Source organism: Telmatherina bonti (genome assembly GCF_933228915.1).
Source record: "Telmatherina bonti genome assembly, chromosome: 13".
Classification (NCBI taxonomy): Eukaryota; Metazoa; Chordata; class Actinopteri; order Atheriniformes; family Telmatherinidae; genus Telmatherina; species Telmatherina bonti.
Window position 1 is genome coordinate 25,912,501 of NC_136611.1, and position 19,814 is coordinate 25,932,314.

General features: G+C 39.1%; 2 protein-coding genes across 6 annotated transcripts in view; both read left to right on the forward strand.

Annotated features, from left to right (window-relative positions):
• Window positions 1-512: 512 nt before the first annotated feature.
• Window positions 513-3,713, forward strand: unm_hu7912 (un-named hu7912; the record flags this gene model as incomplete). The annotated part of the gene is made up of 1 exon (XM_079251111.1): window positions 513-3,713. The coding sequence occupies one exon, from the start codon at window positions 513-515 to the stop codon at window positions 3,711-3,713; it is 3,201 nt and encodes a 1,066-aa protein (XP_079107237.1).
• A 2,931-nt stretch (window positions 3,714-6,644) lies between these two features.
• The window catches only part of gapvd1 (GTPase activating protein and VPS9 domains 1), a 30,275-nt gene continuing 17,105 nt past the window's right edge, over window positions 6,645-19,814 (forward strand). For 2 of the 5 annotated variants that reach the window (XM_079250797.1, XM_079250800.1), the window contains exons 1-9: window positions 6,645-6,751; window positions 13,308-13,526; window positions 14,602-14,869; window positions 14,965-15,537; window positions 15,623-15,706; window positions 15,823-15,957; window positions 16,496-16,688; window positions 17,271-17,351; window positions 19,541-19,698. In XM_079250797.1, the coding sequence (XP_079106923.1) occupies window positions 13,342-13,526; window positions 14,602-14,869; window positions 14,965-15,537; window positions 15,623-15,706; window positions 15,823-15,957; window positions 16,496-16,688; window positions 17,271-17,351; window positions 19,541-19,698 (1,677 nt within the window). In that variant the 5' untranslated portion in view covers window positions 6,645-6,751; window positions 13,308-13,341. The remainder of the gene's footprint in view (window positions 6,752-13,307; window positions 13,527-14,601; window positions 14,870-14,964; window positions 15,538-15,622; window positions 15,707-15,822; window positions 15,958-16,495; window positions 16,689-17,270; window positions 17,352-19,540; window positions 19,699-19,814) is intronic. The other 3 variants (XM_079250798.1, XM_079250799.1, XM_079250801.1) reach the window with 3 other exon arrangements.

Genomic DNA, 19,814 nt, shown 5'->3' on the forward strand with positions numbered 1-19,814 from the left:
TTTAGACTTTATTAGACAGTCTGTTGTATATATTGCCATTAATAATAAGCTTTTCTCTCTTCTGTTTAGCAGTAATGATGACAATGTTGTAGTTTCTAATGCTGCTCAACTTAGCAAAGAGTTTTCTGTCCAACTAGAATGATGTAATTATATGTTCTTGTAGACTAGTAGCATTTAAATCACATTAGCTATATTCACACAAGCCTTTAAAAGCATCATAGTTGCCATGTTGCTCAGCCACATTGTTGTTTTATGTTTCTCAGCATAGAGAGTGTGTGTGTGTGTGTGTTTTCTTTTTTACCTGGTTAGTAAATGAGCAACTGCATCTGTTACATTCACACATAGTAACCTATGTTACCTTGGTAGCAGTTGTTGCTCTGGATGAATGTTTTTTAATGCCTAATATTCTACACATAATAAAAGTGCCTTAATCTGTATTTGCCTTAATTCTCTTCCACAGGTTGTGTTGATCTTGAATCACACTAACTGGAGAGCATTGGAAATCCTGTAAGATGACTCGAACTCATCCTCCTGATATCCTGGCATCAACTCTCTATCGGGATATTGCACTATACCCCATCGCTGACAACTCAGTTTCTCTCCATTCTTCAAAGCAATGTGACTTGAAAATGATAGATAAGCCAGAGATAATCAACAAAAGACACTGCCGCAGTTTTGACTTCATCGAGTCTCTGGATGATCCGCAGTCCTTCTCCTTCTCAATGGAGTACCCGAACAAGAGGTCTGAGAACCAGACTTTGAACAAAGATCTTTGGAATGGACTGGATCAACCTGGACATCTTCGCTTTTCCTCTCCTGATCTTTTCAACACCAAACAGTTCCAGCAGCACGCCACCCACAACAAAACCAATTACTTCACATGGTCAGATTCCAAAAGGAGATCAAGATCTAAAAGTACTCCTCGAATGAAGGCTACCCTGACGCCTGTGCCCATATCTGTATCTCCACCAGGGGCAAGGAAGGGGAGGGAAGGACTTCAAGGTGTGCCAGAAGCATCAAGGACCTCTGAAACCCAACGAGACACTGCAAACAGGGTTTTTGTGAATGAGGTCCACCCGATCAAACTACAGCCTCATTCGCCACTCTATGTTTCAGACTGTTTTGAGGAGGAAAAGCCTGATAAACCAGCTGTAACTCCTCACGTTAGGTGCCGTGTGGACATTAAACCAGATGCTGCTGTACTGCAGCACACGTCCAGACAGGTTCCCAACGTGCAAACTGAGCATCCTTGGCAAAGGTACTCCCAGGCTAGCAGCAGGGGAGGTTTGTATGTACCCCGGCAGATGATCTCTTCACCGACGCCCACTCCAAGTGAATGCTACAGCGGAGATTTCAGACAAGGATATTACTACACCACGAGCATGTCTCCTATCTCCTACCAGCATTTAGACATAAACAGGATGTCATCACCAGCAGTACCATATCTGAGTCAGGAACAAAGAGCTTACTCAAACCCCAACATACCAACCAAGTTTTTCTATACCGAGGATGCTGTTCGGTATCCAGTCCATCCCTATTCAAGGACATACATTCCGGATGATCGGTCCAGTCTTACTAGCCTTGGTAGCACACTGACCAGTCAGTATGATCCAAGAACTCGCTGGGTGCACACACTCCCTGTGAGGTCTTGTTACACAGACCACCTTACCAACAGAGAGCCATCACACTCTGTCTATAGCAGACCTTACTCCACAAGTGAGGCAGGGTCATACTATTCTCAAACTCCACTCTCTAGAGCTTACTATGGAGATGATGGTCAGTTCAGTCCATACCAAGCAAGTAACTCAAGGTTGTTGTATTCCAAACCATTAAGCTCTCCCCAGGAGCAGTATTTCCCAATGAGGCCATATCATACAGAGAGTCGGAGACGTCCTCGAATGTCCCAGGCATTTTCAGATGACTGGTATCGCTCCAGTATATCTGGTTACTCTAACCAGTCTTCTCAGGCCACACCACCAAGAGCCGGACAGAACCCTAGTATACCCCCCTGGTTTACTAACAGCTGTACAGAGACAAGTCGACTAGGAGCAGATGCCAAAAACCACTCCAAGTCTTGGGACAATATTCTTTATCCACAGCATGACAGAGAGCAACTTGTGCCACGTGGAAGAAGCTATGAGAATCTGTTTTACCAAGCAAGACATGGGGCATCTTCAGATGTTACATCAAAGCCTGTTATACTTAACCTCTCAAGCTCACCAAGGCGCTATGCTGCTTTGTCTCTGTCAGAAAACTCCTTGGAGAGGGGTTCAAGTAATCCATGGAGGAATATCAAAAGTAGAAACTGGTTTGTGACACCAGAAATCACCATAACGGACAATGACATCTGTGCAGGCAACAGCAGGCGACGCGATGTCCACTCTGTCAGCTGGAATATATCAGAAAATGAGAAGACAACACCTCCCGAGGGATTGCAGAAGCAGGCTTCTAACACAGTAGACATGACCAAAGAAAGGAAACACAATAACTTCTCCCTGCAGCAGAGTTTAGAGCAACTGGATGAACTCTTAGCTGATTTGGTTGTGGACTACAAGCCACCAACTAGCAGAAAGACAAGTGAAAATTTGTTGGACCAGTTAAAACAACTGATCACCGAAGACACTGACAAAGACAGAGGATCCTCTGGACTTGAAAATTTAGGAAGTCTGAACACACAGCTGCCATCCTCTAAATCCAGCCCAGACACGGTCAAAGACCCAGACAGTGGGTGTGACGCTTTACAAAGAAGCGCAGAAGAGTGTTCTCCAGACCACAGCACAGATGAAGATGACACAATGGTGTGTGCTAACAAGAAGTGCAACCGTGTTGAAAATATGTTCAATGCTTGCTTGTACTTTAAATCATGTCACAGTTGTTACACTTTTTACTGTTCACGAAACTGTCGCAGGGATGACTGGGAAACTCATAAAGAGGCATGTCTGTATGGCCGTGTCAGCAGTGTATGTCGCCACACTCTCAAGTTCTGCAGAGAGAATTCCGAGATCCACAAAGCCTTCTCACGGATTGCTAAAGCTGGCTACCTCTCAAGAGGGAGAGGCGTTCTCTTTCTGGGTTTTGCTAATCCAGAGACAGCTGACAACTTCCTGCAAGTTGGGCTTCAGAGCCTTCTCATGTCTCCCACGTACTTGTCGCTCAGAGAGCTGGATGGCTTTAAGGACAACCTTGGTGAATACTGCAAGGAACTGCAGCAAGCGGGTAATGAGTACGACCCCAGTGAATGTTTCCTCTTGAATGTATCTATAGCTGTTGGAGAACTAGTGCCTAACTTACCTTCACCAAGGGTCCAAGCACCAACAGTTCGAAAATATGCAAAGGTGTCACTGGCTTCTTCAAGTCCTGATAAAAAAGTACTGAGGAAAGAAAATGAGATGGAAACTCTCATCCTTACTCCACCTCCTGGCACACCAGACATTGACAAGGAAGGGGAGGAGGGACGAAAAGCCAGAGAGGTGTGCTTTATCAATATCCAGCGTGAGCTCAGGACCAGAGGAGTCTTCCTTCGTCACGAGTACCCCAAAATCTATAATCAGCTGTGTGAGTTTGTGGAGAGCAACAAAAGGTTCACTCCCACAACCATTTACCCAATTGATAAACGAACAGGGAAACAATTTATGTGCATGATCATGGCTGCATCTGAGCCAAGAACACTAGACTGGTTGGGTACACCTCATCTCTTAGATGATATTATATAACACAGCACTAAAAAGTAATGATAATGATGTCAGCTATGTACTTAGTGTAAATACATGGTGTGATTTAGCAAATTGAACATGAATCTGGAAACCTGTACATATGTGACTAATCTTTCTCTTTGTCTCACTCTTTCCATTAGTTCTCTTTTTTGCCTCACTCTCAAAAACACAACATATTTGATATAGGCCTACATACACTTTTAAAGGCTCATGTATGTTGTTTTTGGCTTGTTTTATTCATGTTGCTCTCAGAAAGTTAATGGCCTGCATGTAGACTAGACTCAATCCCAGATAACCAGGCATTTAAGCTGTAGGAGGACACAATAGCACATGATATTCAGGACGCACACATGTACTTGCCTCCGCGTTATAGCTGGCACAGCCAAATCCCATATTATTACCAGTAACCTGCTTTTCATTTTTTCACCAAATTTTACATCATTAATTTATATTAAACCATGTTGCTGTGACTGCAGTATTACAACTGTTAAGTATTTAAGTATTATTTGATATGCCGTGCTTGTATGAATATGTTTAATTATTATTATATATTAGTGATTGTTTCATAGACATAGAAGTACAATCAAACTATCTGTTTCCCACTTCATTAAGGATTTTAGTTGGAGCTTATTTCATTTCATGAAAATGCTTGCCATTCTTGTAAAATTTGTTTTGCTTGAAAGTGGCCTTTATTTGAAAACAAGCAAAATGCATTTGACACAAAGTAATGTACGGAGAAAGCTATTTCTAAAGGCTTGACAGATCTAGACTTAGGTTTGTATAACTATTATACATAGATAATTATTTTGCTCAAAGCATGTCATTTATATTCAGGTATTTTAATATAGCTAATGCTTCTAAGTACATTTATTATGTTAATGAGAAACCACTTGATGCTTTAGAAACATAAAGGTACAGTATATTATCAATCATGTATTAAGTATTAGAACATGGAACATCCTGACCTTGGGACCTTATTGAAACTAATGCCACAATATGGTCTTGATGAAACCATATGCAATGAAAGAGCAACCTTACCATCTATATTGTAAAATCCTATTTTATTATAAATACAAAATAATTCCTTTCAATTAAGACATTTTGCACTACAACTTAAATTATGAAACAAGAATGTTCTTAACATAGCTGCAGCACTAAAGTCAGACATGCCTGCTTTAATTGCCATTGTTCATTGAACTAAGGTTGCTCTTTTACTTGATTATATATCTTTGTGCAAGACTTTCGAGTTTCTATTTTGTGATGTTTATAAACTATATATAAATATATAATAAATGGGAATTAAAGTGTGATCACATGACTCTGCCCTTCTCTTTAAAATATTTATAAATCGGTTAAAAGTTTATATCCATATGAGTACCATTTCAGAAAAACCAACCATTCAACCAACCAACAATTTATGAAAATAGAAGGCTTGTTAGACCAACACATGTCAGTTCAAGTTAATGGCACTTGAAATAATTAGCTATTTTGTTTAAGTTTGAACTATATAAAAACACAAAGTGCACAGTTGAAACAAAGGACAGTTTAACTTTTAGAAAATAACATTTCAGAAGAAAAATTAACAATTTTGGAGTAGATTATTGAGCCATAAGGAGCTAAATGTTTATGTGTACAACTTCTGCAAGCAGTGTGCATATTTATGAAAGGCTGATGCCATGTTGGCCAGTTCACCAGGATGCTTTCTGCGACCTTCCTCCAAATCAGTGGAAACACTTTTGAAAAGGGTGAGGATGTAATACCAGCGTTTTGTAGATTGCTTAGTTACCATAAGTATTTGTGTTAGCCCAGTTGCTAATGAAATGATCTTTTTTTTTTTTTTTTTTTTGACTGACTGGTTTACATTCCAGTTGAATGAACTGATGGAGAGTTCCCCACTATTATGGAATTGTGAAAGAGCAACAACTGTACTGCTGAATCATAAGGTCTTCAGGTGGCTCCTTTTTCTGCTATTATACCACCACCTAGTGGAAGCAAATATCCATTACTGCTTAGACTGCAACTACTTTTTGGTTGATTTTCAAAGGATAAATTGCTGATAATTCTTACATAACTTGAACAGCAAACTGTACTCTCTCATGCTGGCATTCTGCAAAAGGAAAAAGTAAATCTAAAAATATGTGGCCACATGGTTACTGCAATCAACTTCAGTATCACTGAATATTTGAAACCATATGGCTCAGAACAATGCCATTTTAATGAATAGAAACCAAATCTGGAGAAAAATGCTATTATATTGTTTCTATGTACTGTGCACTGTGCAATCATGGCTAATAATAGTCTCCATAAGGGTCAATATGAATGTGTTGGCAGAACCGAAAAAATAATATTCACCTTACGCAAGGAAGAAGGAAGGAAGGACGTCCTCATGTCCCTGTACTTGTTAATCTATAAGGTATGGATCCCACTCACCATTTCATGGGATGTGTGCCTGCATCTGGTCTCAATATCATGCCTATTCTGTTCTTTTGTTCTGTTATTTTGCTCGATTGAGAGAAGGCATACAGAGGGCCACAGCTTAATATTGTTTCCCAGTATTATTTTGAACTTCTGTCAATAAAACAAAACATTTATCATGACCCTGCCTTTCACGCAAAGACTGCTGGGATAGGCTCCAGCTTTCCTGCGACCTTTAATCGGACTAAGCGATTAAGATAATGAATGAATGAATGGATGAACATTTATCATGTCACTCAAATTGCTAAAACTAAAGAATGAAAAGTTAACAAGTTGATTAGATAGATAGATAGATAGATAGATAGATAGATAGATAGATAGATAGATAAAGCTTGGTGTCTAGTTTAGAGTGAAAGTTCCCTTTAATGCCAACAATTCCCTTTGTGCGCATGCGGGCTGCGCAGGTCTCCTCGTGATGACAGCAAATGACAGAACTGTCCGCTCTAGCAGAAGCCAGTGTGAGACAGCTAACCGCCAACAAACAATTTCTTAGACTCGAAAAATTGTCTAATCGGTCGTGTTTAGAAACGTTGTGAACAATTCCTAGAGATCAGCAAGGTTTGGTAAGTATTTCAACTTACGTTAGCGTTTATTGTTGATCACGTTTAGTTTCTGAGTATCCTACAGTCTAAGCTAACGTAGCTAAGAAGCTAGCTTTTCGTTAGCATATCTTGTTTGACTAGCAAACGCTGGTCAAGTTAACTTGGTTAACGATAGCAAGCTGCTGCTATGTTAGCCAGTTCACCAGGATGCTTTCTGTGCCCCTCCTCCAAATCAGTGCAAACACTCTTTCTTAGGTATGTAATACCAGCGCTTTGTGGTTTTGTAGTTAGATTAACCGCAGTTAGCCATCCAAATGTTACGTTAGTTAAACAAGTCAGAGCTTATATCTAGGTGGTTTAAGACAGGTCAACCTAGCAGGCGGTACAAGACATTATTTTATGGTAACAACCATTTCGTTATGTCGGCTGCCATGCTAAATCTTGGTTGTGTAGTACTACATCGTGTGTAGGACGCTATAAACTTTATGTTCCTCATCGCTTTGCTGCTAATTTTGGGAGTTAAATGGTTCTTTGCAAAATTAGCTTCTATTCATCCACTGAGCCGATGAAATGAAAATGTTAACACCCTAATATACAATTCAGGATAGAGGATGTGATGGGCTAAGTGCTTCAGTGTTTCGCTGTCTCTGAATTTTAAGTGTTAATGGCTGAATTTTAAAATCAGCTGCTTGAGTATACAGTTATAATGAGATGACTATGATTTAATCATTTTGCCCCAGAATACTTAGGTGAAAACGATAACAGCTGCATAGAAGCTTCAGATTATTGTTACATAAAATCTTTTCCTTCATTGTGTTGTCATTGTTGAATTGTCGAAGTACCAATCAGCTTCACGCGAGTCTTGATGAACACATCTTTCTTCCTCTGTACACAGTGCCTGAAAAATGAGTCAGATGGATAACAATAGAACAAAATTTTGACCGATTTATGACACAGTTTCGGTTCTGAATCTGGAATGATGATAATTCATTGTCTTATTCATTGCCTGCCAGAATGTCCATTATGAAAAGTATTCTAGGGAACTTGTATTTGCTATTATTTCAGCTTATTGTGACTCAAACTTTAATATTACTCATTTAATGGAAAGCTGCCATCAAGAGTGTCAGTTGCTTTGTAATCAAGTCAGTGCTTTATCGGTTTCTATCCTGATATTTTGCCCATCACCCTGCCTACTATTCCTGAGAAGTTTCCACTCGTGTAAAGAGAGGACCTATATTATGATTTAATTACATGCTTCTTTCAATAACAGATGTTACACAAATTTATAAAGTTTTTTTGTATGGTTATGCCCCCATATTCACTTCTGCAGACCTAAACTTTTAACCTATTCATTAAATTCCTGTTACCCCTATTACCCCAGCTTGGATTCATTTTTTAATTGAGATATTGTTTGGCCTTCCTTCATTGATGCTGTGTCAGAGGGCCTCGAAGCAGGCTGAATACTTGTTCTGCAGATAAAGAGATATACTTTAGAGTAAAATCAAAATGAATAGTACATTGTAATGCTTGCCATCAACTGACTAGGCATGTAAAACCTTTTATTGTTTGAAGTTGGTTAGAAATCTTAATATTTAACCTTGACATATAATGGATGACATGAATTTTTTTATTTTTTTTATCTCTACCTTTTTATCCTTAAGACTAATCTGATAGCATGCTATGAATAAACACTCCAGATTAATAGCTGTAACAGTCAGTTTAGTTAATTTTGCTTCCCTTTGCAGTTTTCAAGAGCTGGATGTAGTTGCAGTGTATTTCCTTGGGTTAGTGTTGTGCTGATTGTTTCTTTCCTGTCCTCTTTCACTCCAACCGGTTGAGGTAGATGGCTGTCTTCCCTTAGCTGGGTTGTGCTGGAAGTTTTTCACTTCCTCTTTAATGGGAATTTTTTCCTTTCCACTGTCGCCCTGTGCATGTTCAGGATGGGGGATTGGATTGAAGTCAAGATGCAGTCTGCTGGTTTTCCCTTACTAATCGATTTATTATGAACTGAATGAAAGCCGGACGGGGTCATAAAGATGCTGTTTTGATCCCCAAAATTAGCAGATTAAATTGGGATTGGGAAATTGTTATTGGACTTTTTGTTTCTTTTTGTTTCCCCAAAAGTTTTAACACTGACAGGCAGGGTAAGCTTGTTTGTGTAGCAGATATCCTGTACATGATGATTCCAAGTGCTTTACGTAAAAACATTAAAGCATTACAGCAGAGTGCAGGAAGCAGTAAAACAAAATTGAAAAAGAAATAAAAGAACAAATAAAAAAATGAGGTAAAAGTTTCAGCGTTAAAAATGAAGTTGTTTTGATAGAAGGCAGCAAATCAAGTTTTTTTAAAATCTTTATTCAAGCAGCTGAGAATTTCAGCAGACCTGCAGTTTTTGCAGTCTAAGTCAACGTTTTTTTTGTTTTAAAAATAATTCCCAACAAGTATTGAGCTGCTTTATCCAGGCAGATGGAGGGAAATATCACTTCTTAACAGTATATGCAGTAGCTTGCACTGTTTGTTGAGCAGTGCAGGAATTTACCAGAAAGGGAAGTGTGAAGACTCAGTCACAAATGCCTTTTGTGGAAAGTGAAATCCTTAAAATATCTGTTAAAACACAAAACAAACCTTTTTGTTCCTTGGTTGGTCTGATGTGTGTGGGATTTAGCCGTGGGAGGAGTGGGTTCTGTTCCAAACATTTTTACTCTGACATTATGATGTTTACTCTTAAAAGTACAATCGTTTTGTGTTTTATTTTCCCCATGTAATTCTGACCTCTTTTATTATGTAGCGTGTTAAGTGGACCGTCCTGTCTTTTTTCCATTCCCGGCTTCTTGTGTATAATTCTACCGTGATAATTGCAGTGCTTCCGTGTATGTTGTGGTTGAACTAGTGGCTCTCCTGTGACTCATCTTCACAGTATGATGTGACTGTCCTGCCACAACTACCAGCATTATCTCATACAATGCACAGCGTAGCCGGTTATGGCCTCTCTCGCCCTGTCTGTAGGTTGGTTTCTCTTCTGCTTCCGAGTTCCTCTGTGCTCTCCATGACTAACCAGGTAGCTCTCTGCTGTGGATTGTACAGGAGCTTGGTGGTTCACTAGGCAGCTCACCTCACGGCTGGATACAAATAGCAAAGCTGTTTTTCTGCTTTTTGTGTGAGGAGTTTACGTGTTTGAGAATATGCTTTTGCACGTGGAAGTTTATTTGAGTGTCAGCCAACTGATACCAGTTGTTAATGGGGAACATTTTAAACAGATATATGTTTTACTGACTTGATAAGCTGGCTGGTGGAATATATTCAGATTTTTCACTGATATACAAAAGTTCTCAGAAAGCAGCTTTTTCTTTTTTTTTTGTTTTAAACACATTTTTCGTAATATTTAATATTGATTATAAGCATTTAACAAAAGAATGATATATATTCAAAGTTAGTGGCAAGGTCATTGAACAAGCTCACTTTGAGGCAGGAGCAAATATCCATGCAAGTCTTTGAACTGGCCAGATCTCTGGCTTATTTCTGGTAGTCAGATATTGATAACTACCTTGTTTTTAGAGAAATATTCCCAATCACTACCACTTCAGTACTGCTTTTCATCCGTCTGTAAAGGTAAAGGTTATTTTACATGTAAATGAGAAGTGATTAGCTTCTATAGCTGTGTGAGAATTAATTTAACGAGTACAAGACTGCATGATATTAGAGAAAATAAACATCACAACATTTTCTTTTTCTGTAATTGTATATATTTATACCCAAACCCCACAAATAAAACAATCATTATGAGACTACATCAGTTGTACCACACAGACTTCTCTTAGACACTATTCATTAAAAGCCAAAAGTTTTCAAGGTTTACAGTAAATGAAGCAGTCATAATGAATGATTTGTTCGATTGCATAAAGCATCATGCTGGAAAAGTAACTGAGCCGAGTCATCTGAATAAATTGAGCCAAATTCGTTGAGATTAGCAGCTGTGGTGCCTTGGGGAAACCTTCAGAATTGGGTAACTCAGACTTCTGAATACTCAACGTTGTATATTTTTGGAAAGGGTGCTGAAAATTCTAAACAAACATTTTGGTTTTGTGTGAATGTCAACAAGTTTAGAAGGTAGCTTTGTGCTGACCTACTTAGCGCTAAAATAATCATCACAGAGCGAAAGATCAAGAAGCCATTCACTCATTTTCCAACTCTGCATCTTACCAACAAGATAACAGTCTTGTAATTGAACACCCATGAGACAAAATCTGCCATTATCCATACTTTAAACTGTGGAGGCTACAGTTTCCTGATGATGACATTATAGCATTTGACAGTTGAGGTTTTATATTGTTACACCTATTGCAGAGCAGTGATAAAGAGGAAAGAGATGGTGTCAGATTATAGTGCTTGGGTTTGTAGTTTACAATTGTAGAAAACAAAAAGCAATATTACCTTTTACTTTTCAGCAAGAAATGTTATAAATTAAATAAAAGGCATTGAGACGACAGCATAAAGGCCTGCAGCCGTATTCTAGTCACTGCTGATGAACAACTTTAGAAGACTTTACACTGAACATGTTCTTGGTCAGCATTAATAGGGAGATCTCTTAGTCTTGCCTTCTTGCATATTTTATGTTAATATTTTGAAATGATCTGAAAATGAATTTATCATGGTAGTTAGAAATACTAAGGAGAGATGCTTCGAGGAAAGTGTAACTCTTTGATTCAGAAGTAATTTAGTCTTTTTCAAGGTTAAACTTTCCAGTGTGGAGAGATGCAAACAGAGAGCAGCTCTGTCTGTTTAAAAATTTGGAAAAAAAAAATCCTATAAATGTTTATTTTTCACTGCAGCTACAGAAAAACGTGCTGAATCCACGAGTCATATTTGTTAATGACTTGTTATTCTTGGTTTGTGATGGGAATTCAGTCTGGAACCGGTCGTTTTCTGTTTAAATATACATAACCAATTAGGTTTGTCAGGCGTATCAACCCCAGCGTTGTGGATGTCTGTTTGCTTGTTTAGAATGACGCAGCCTTTAGTCATTCCCACTCTCCAGCAGTTCTCTCTGGTCTTCTTCTGTTCTCTGCCCAGAGCCCCAATTCCGCACTTAAATCAGTGTGCTTTCTGTTTTCCCCCGTTAGCAAGCAACCACAAAGAGGCTTTTGTGGAAATGATTCACCAAGAAATCATTCAGATTTCATGCACTCAGCTGGGATTGCACGCTCTGGCTGTGTATATGTTGAAGAGAGAGTGATTAGCATTTTCTGCTGGGTAGCATCTCCAAAGGCTTTTGAAGAAGCTTGTCCCTGCTGTTGTCATTGAACCAGTGTGTGAAGCACTCTGACTGCAAATGATAACTAAATGCAAATACTCAGATGATGTGGCAATACTCTTGGTAACTAATGGAAATTAAGCTTTTTTTTTTTTTTTTTTTTTTTTTTTTTACCTTTTATCATAAGTCAACATGTTAATATTTGAACATTTACTTCTGAATGTTGTTTTTAATCATTCTTAGTTCAAAAGCACGTGCAGAGATTTATGAATTAATGTCAATTAGGAAAATGTCACTGAGCATGTGGGATGAAATGTTTTAACTATTGAAGCTAAAACTTCTAAATTTCACCCAAAATGTTTTTTATCCCACATGTATCAGAGTATATAACAATAATAATAGTTGACTGGCTGATATATGTTTTATTGTTTGTCAAAATGGCAGAGTTCTCATTTAGTTTCCTGATTTTGTGTTCATTTCGATACTTAAATGCTTAGGGAGATGCAGGGTATCTTCCTAAAGCAAGATGCATGCTGTTCATGTGTCAACAAATACGCAAACTGAAACTTCTTGGATTATTACTTCCACATGAAACTGGTTTCAAGCACAAAGAAATGGCACTTTTTCCAACCTCGGTGAGGTAGATAGTCATTTACACGCTCATTTTAGTCAATAGTGAGCCATCCTTGTACTGGTTAATAATATCAGTCTGTTAATTGGCTTATAGATGTGTCAATGGGTGTAAATCCGCTGATAAAAATGAAATTGTTCTTACTTTTCATGCTAATACGTAACCAGTAAAGGCAGTTGCCAACCTGTATGCAACTTTTTGAAGTGTTTAAGAAACTTGATCAACATTTTAAAATCTCTCAAACTGAGTAAAGTATCAAGTCTCCTCACCGGAAAAGACAAAGTCATGGCCCGTTTCTTCTTGAATGATCCCGTAATGCTTAGTTAATCCATTTTTTGTTGCTTGAATCAATTCATTGACAGATCATTTCAACCCAAACCTTTGGCTTCCCTTTTTTTAAAAATTTTTTTAGATTTGTGGAATTGAAACACAAGATGAGATAACCCTGATGATATCTTTGTGGCCTATTTTGTCAGACATACAGGAAAACATTTCCAGAGTCAGACATTATGCTGGACTTCTCACATAACATCTGTTCCTGTCAAGCAAACTGATTCACAGGAATGAAATCACTGAAATATATTTCATACCAACGATTGATTGAAAGATTATTTGAGCTTCTGTTTTGCTTTTGTTCCACATTTTCACCACATTTACTTTTTTTTCTGTTCCATCTCGTCCCACCTTTGCTCCAGCCATCTGCCTCACTGCCCGTGTGAGCCGGTGAAGATGGTGAAGCCAGACATCCACACTCTGGCCCACCACCTGAAACAGGAGCGGCTGTATGTGGCGTCGGAGAAGCTGTTGATTCAGAGGCTCAACAGCGATGTGTTGAAGACGGCCGAGAGGCTGTATCGGGCTGCCTGGATTGCCAAGCAGCAGAGGATCAACCTCGATCGTCTCATTCTCACCAGGTCAGACCTGTAATTACTGGAAGTACATGCTTAATGTCTTTAACTTCTGTTACTCAAAACAACTAAAGCTTCTTTGTTTACACGAGGAAGAGTCGTTTATTTGATCAAAAATAATTTTGCAATTGATTTCTTTTTTTGTTTAATGTCATTAATCCATTTATTTTGGTGTGTAATTTTTTTGAGTGAACTTGCATAAATGCTAAAAGATACTGTCTGGGGTTGTAAATATAAACCAATATCAAACCTGAAGATGTAATTAGATCAATGTAGCGGCTCCTTAATTGATTTAAATGCACCATAAACTAGTTGAAGGCCCACTTCTTCAGTTAGTTCAGCTGAAAAAAGTTTATTATTGATGCTGGATCGTCGTCGTGATATTTTCTCATCATTTCCACATTAAACAGCATTTTAATATGGCAACTGTTATGATAGCAGCACCACAAGCAGGTAGAGTCTGTACACTATTTAAGCAGCAGATTAGCAGAACCATGCTTTGATGCTTTGCTTACATCATCAATACAGCATAGCCAAGGATGGGTGGCAGTACAGGTTACACAGCAGCCCACCATCCTAAATTGCAGTCTGAAAATCATTTGATGAGGAAAAACATCCCTAAACTACAGTGGTAGTCCACTTATGTGGTGAGATGGAACAGTAAATCTATGGATCCTATTGCAAGAATATACACATTAGTTCACAAGAACCAAGTTACAAAATACTGAGCACACATAAGTGTCAGATCATTACTTTTCTTTCATGCTCTGTGAAGTATCAAACACTTGATCCTGTGGTATTATTCAAGTTATTTTTTATGTAGCTAACCAAGGTCATATGGCTTGTTCTCATTCAGAATGGAAAATACATATTTATAGAAAATAAATCCACCACACTACATTAAATCCCACCATTTAATCACCTTGTATTGCTCCGATGGTGCCATGGGGTGCCATGCACTCTTATACAAACTCAAAAACACAAATCCATGTTCAGCCTTTTGAAAATATTGTGCAAATGAAAGCAAGTACAAGAGCTGCTGTATGAGTTACGTTTGTAATCAGACATTTCTGTTCTACAGTGCGGAAGCCTCCCCGGCTGAGTGCTGCCAACATGCCAAAATGCTGGAAGACACACAGTTTATTGATGGCTACAAGACTCTGGGTTTCCAGGAAACAATCTACGGCGAATTCGTGGCCAGGCTGAGGGAAAATCCCAGACTGGTTGCGTCCTGCCTGGTGGCAGGGGAGAGGCTGAACCAGGAGCACACCCAGGGTGTCATCCATACAGTCTTTACCTCACTTTATGGCAACTGCATCATGCAGGAAGATGAAAGCTACCTCCTCCAGGTCAGGGCTCTTCATCATAAGACAGCCTAAGAGGGTCTCAGTTTTTAAATGACTTATGATTTTTTTTTTTTCACTTTTAATTTTCCAACTTGCAGGTTTTGAGGTACTTGGTCGAGTTTGAGCTGAAGGAAAGTGACAACCCTCGACGTCTACTCCGACGAGGAACTTGTGCCTTCAGCATCCTCTTTAAGCTCTTTTCTGAAGGTCTCTATTCAGCCAAGCTCTTTCTCACCGCCACCCTTCATGAACCCATCATGCAACTGCTGGTGGAGGACGAGGACCACCTGGAGACTGACCCAGCGAAGGTGACAGAGCGCCTCACTCCAGCCCAGCAGGAACGCTTTGGAGAGAAAGGCTCGGAAGGCTACAAGCAAAGAGTGCAGGCTGCTGTTGAGGCCAATGAAGCCAAGCTGGTGGCTCTGGTTAACAAGTTTATTGGCTACTTGAAGCAAAACACCTACTGCTTTCCTCACAGCCTGCGCTGGATTGTGTCCCAGATGTACAAGACTTTGTCATGCGTAGAGCGTCTTGAGGTGGGCGAGGTGCGCACCATGTGTACAGACCTACTCCTGACCTGCTTCATATGTCCAGCTATAGTAAACCCAGAGCAGTACGGTATTATCTCAGACGCACCCATCAATGAGGTGGCCCGCTTTAATCTCATGCAGGCAAGTTCTGCAGAATTCTGTCTCCATGTTTTTACACAACTGAACCTTTCAGCTGCAGTCTGACTTGCAAACTTTTCTTACGCAGGTTGGGCAGCTCCTGCAGCAGCTGGCTATGGCCGATGACGACGCAGACCCAAGACGGAAAAGCAGTTTGTCTAAGTTTGACAAGGTAGGTGCTGTCGGAAAACCCTTTTTCTTCAATCCAGTTTGCGTTTTTTGATAATTCTCCTAATGTGAACAAACATTCTCTGGGCTTTATTTAATTTTTCATTTTTTATTTGGCAGAGTTGTGTTGCTGCGTTTCTGGATGTGGTGATTGGAGGACGAGCAGTTGAGACCCCACCCATGTCCTCCATGAACCTTCTAGAGGGCCTCAGTAGGACAGCAGTCTATATTACTCATAATCAACTACTTGCACTGGTAGGTATTGTTTTAAGTTTACTTTGAAAATAAAAGAAGTAATTTTTTATGCAAGTTGAAAGTCTGAGGTGTTTCTTTCATTTTGTTATGAAATGCATCAGACAGCTGCCACATAGTTCTTGCAGAAAAGGTTATTTTACAGTATTTCAGAGTAACTTTAATGCATTTTAAGTCACCTCTAATAGATAAGTGGAAAATATGACTATATGTAACTTGGCAGGAAAAGGCAACCATAGAAGGATATGGACTGGACTGTGATTATGGTTGCAGGCAAATAAGTTGCAAACACAGCAGAAACATGTTCAGAGGAAAGGTTCATGCATCAGCTTGATGGGCTTAGCTTGACCTGACAGGATGTGTGTAAAAAAACGTTTTGTTGTTTATGCAAGCACTTTCAGAAGCTGAAATGCTTTTTTTTTTTTGTAACTCTCAAAGTTTTAAAAAAAAATGTACAAAGTTATCAAAGACCATAGTTTAAATTTGGACCTTAGTCCAAAGATTGGTGTGTTTAAATGATCCCGAAAACTTTGTTGCTTAGGTGGACTTTGTTCGGAATGTGATGGCCGGGGATCACCTTCGAGAGGAGGAGCACATGGCACTGGAGACCCTGCTGGCCAATGTGCCCCAGTCTCGAACCGTGAAGAGCAACAGTCTGGAGCTCACCCCTTCCAACACCCCCCAGCTTTCCCCAGCTACTACTCCTGCTAACAAGAAGAACAGACTACCCTTAGGTACCAATCTCCATTTCTTTTAAGCCTCCGTCTGCTTAGTTATTAGATATCATTTACTGAATCGCTTGATACGACGACGCCTCCTGTCAGTTCTTCATAACTGAAACATATTTTCATTAAAACATTTCTACGGAAATACCATGAGTTGAAAAAAAACCCTAAAATATAAAAGTATATTTTTTATTTATTTTCTAAAAGAACAAGTTTAATATTTAACCTAATGAGGAATGCAACCAACAGGCAGAGCTGGTGAAAGTCGGCATTTTACTGGATGCTAATGAGCTACTTCTCAGCTTGTTACAGAGATAATTAGCATTGCCTGGGTTGAAGCTCAGTTACAGAAATGACAGTCAATTAAAGTTTCAAATATAAATGAACTATATTTAATTGGAATTAATGTAAAAAATTCATAGATTGCCTCCATTAGCCTTTTCAAGACAAATGGTACCATGGCAACACTCCTTTAATTAGAAATCAGCCACTTGTGGTTGTTTTGTTTGATTATATGACATTGTTTATTCTTTCTCCAACTTCCCTACCTTGTCCTTCTCCTTTCCTCTTGTGCTGCCAATGAATGACCAGGACAACATTTAGCCGCTATAACATCCTGGGACCCCACAGCCACCACTCTGTCTGCTCACATTCCATTAGTAACCCCTTTTGGTGGGTAGCCTGTCAGTTATTTTTGAGCAGGAGAGAGCTTAACCCTTGTGTTTGTGGTCTCACCCAGCTACACGTGTTGGATAACACCCATCAAGCATTATTGCGTTCTCTGAGCTGCACAGTAACCATGCTTTCTGTTACGTAGCACTGCTGCTGTCCACGTGTTCTCACCATGCCTGCTTTGCTTTCCACGATGCCTTTGCTGCTCATAAGAGCTAAGACATTGTTTCAGCTCATTTTGTTTTCCACTTTTTCTTTTTGCTTCCTCGTTCAGCAGAATTTGGCTATTCATTATCAGGTAGAGTGGGAATATAGTTTTCTGTTGTGTTCGCTCCCTCTTCTGGTAAACAGGGATGGGTATTATTAAAGTTTGAACTGGTCCAGTTGTAGCCTTTCTTGTGCAGAATGCAAAACTGGGCGTTTGGATGTGAAAATGAATAAGTTTAAACAGCAAACCAGTTCTCATGTATATTATCAAAGAAGGAAAACAAGAATGTGCTTGTAGTTTAAAAAAATATCACTCATACTTGAATTTGGCACAGTTGATATAACAGTACTCTGACAAGGCCTTTACACACCCAATTCCTCCAAATAATTCGTATGGTAATGTTTTTATTTTTTTTTATTTTTTTATAGAATCAATGGAAAATTAGGGACTATGGTAGTTTTTTTTTTTTTTTTTTTTTTTTTTAAACAATTCTTTTACAAGTAAATAATTCTTAATATTAGAATCCAACATGTATGTAATTGACCAATCAGAGAAGGGATGTTGACTGATAAACTACCAGTTGCCAGCTATGCAGGTGTCACTTTGTTGCTGCTATTTTATTCCAACTTTGTAACACCATGGCCAAAAAAATCTTTCTTTTTTTTTTTCTCTGCTTCTTAAAGCAATGAGCTAGCTGCTAAAGCAGAGCCCCGCACTGTCCCACGGACTTCCTAAAGTCTGTCCTGAAGCCGCCAGGGTCCAGCTTACACAGTGAAACTCCCCAAGATCTACTCTCTGTTCTACAATCGGCTGATCCCAGTACAGAACCAGTTCTTTTGTAGCATCAGCACACTGTTGCCACTGCTTGATGTGGAATCCACCTTGCCACCTTGCAAGTTTGTCTTTGAATTTTCATTATTTATTAACATGATTGCTGGGATCGACTCCAACTTCCTTTATTGGACGGAGCAGTTAAGAAACTGAAGAAGGAATTGCATTATTTGCAATTTTGTGACATTTATGTGCATCGGCCCTGGTGTGTAAAGGCCTCTAGTGCAATTTTTGTGTTACCATTAAAAAGGTGTCTAACCCTACTATCCTGTGCACTGGTCTTCATATAGCCATTGATCTACTCATCTGTTAGAAACAAGAGGGAAGTTTAACTATACTGATACTAGAAGGATTTAGAGATGGATTAGCAGAAACTGCAGCCTTAGATCACCTGACCATATCATCACTGATATGTTATTATTGAAGAATATAGATTAAACAGTCCAGACTAGTATTCATGGTTTTGGTGAATACATTCGTCCTATGGAATTGAAGAATCTAAAGACATTTTCATGGGAGCTTTCTGAAAGTAATAATTATCTCTAGCAACAACAACGTGGTGTGGCGCTGCTCTACTCTACTGTTTTAACCAGCCAGGTGTTTCCCAGTTATAAGCAAGTTATATGTGGCGCTTCAAATATGCACATTCCGATCAGATAATATGATGCCTGCTGCTGTAGAAATACATGAGAAAACTCATCTGTGCTGTTGTGTGTCCTGACTGTAAGCAGTGAGCTGTTGTGCGTAGTTGAAGATTAAATTTAAGGTATAGATTTTATTTTCAACTAACAGCTGTTTACCATCTAGAATTGAGAAAAACCCATCCTAAATGTCCTACCAGTGTGTTGCTACCTTAAAGATGAAGGGGTTTGAAGTCTTTCTCTAAACTCACTAAGTCACTGAGCTTCAGCTCAGTTCCAATGAATTATTTATCATTAAACACTAAACAGCCTATAAAGTAACTCTTAATGTAATTCTTATTAATTATGAATAAGAGATAAAAGCAACAAATTGGTATGACGTGTTAAGTGAGTCTTCTTTTTTTCTTCTTTAGCTTGAAGCCTGTACAAAATTAAGCTTTAAGCATAATATTGTATTATTGGTCAGCGTAATAGTCCGAAAATAATTCTTATCCCCTCCAACCCCCCAGCAGCTGCTCGGAGCCGCAGCCGTTCCAACATAGCCCAGGAGGGGGAGGCAGAGGCCAGCTCCCAAGAGTCCTTGCAGGAGCTGATGCCAGAGGAGGTGCTGGTAATTTCTCTCGGAACTGGTCCTCAGACTGTCCCTGGGATGATGTCAGAGAATGAGGTAATGTGACTTGAATTAATGTTCTCATTTGCAGAGAGATGATGATGTGATAAATTCAGTCTAATATTATTTCCTGTCACTGAAGGGGAGTAAAACCTCTAATAGTATACGTCATG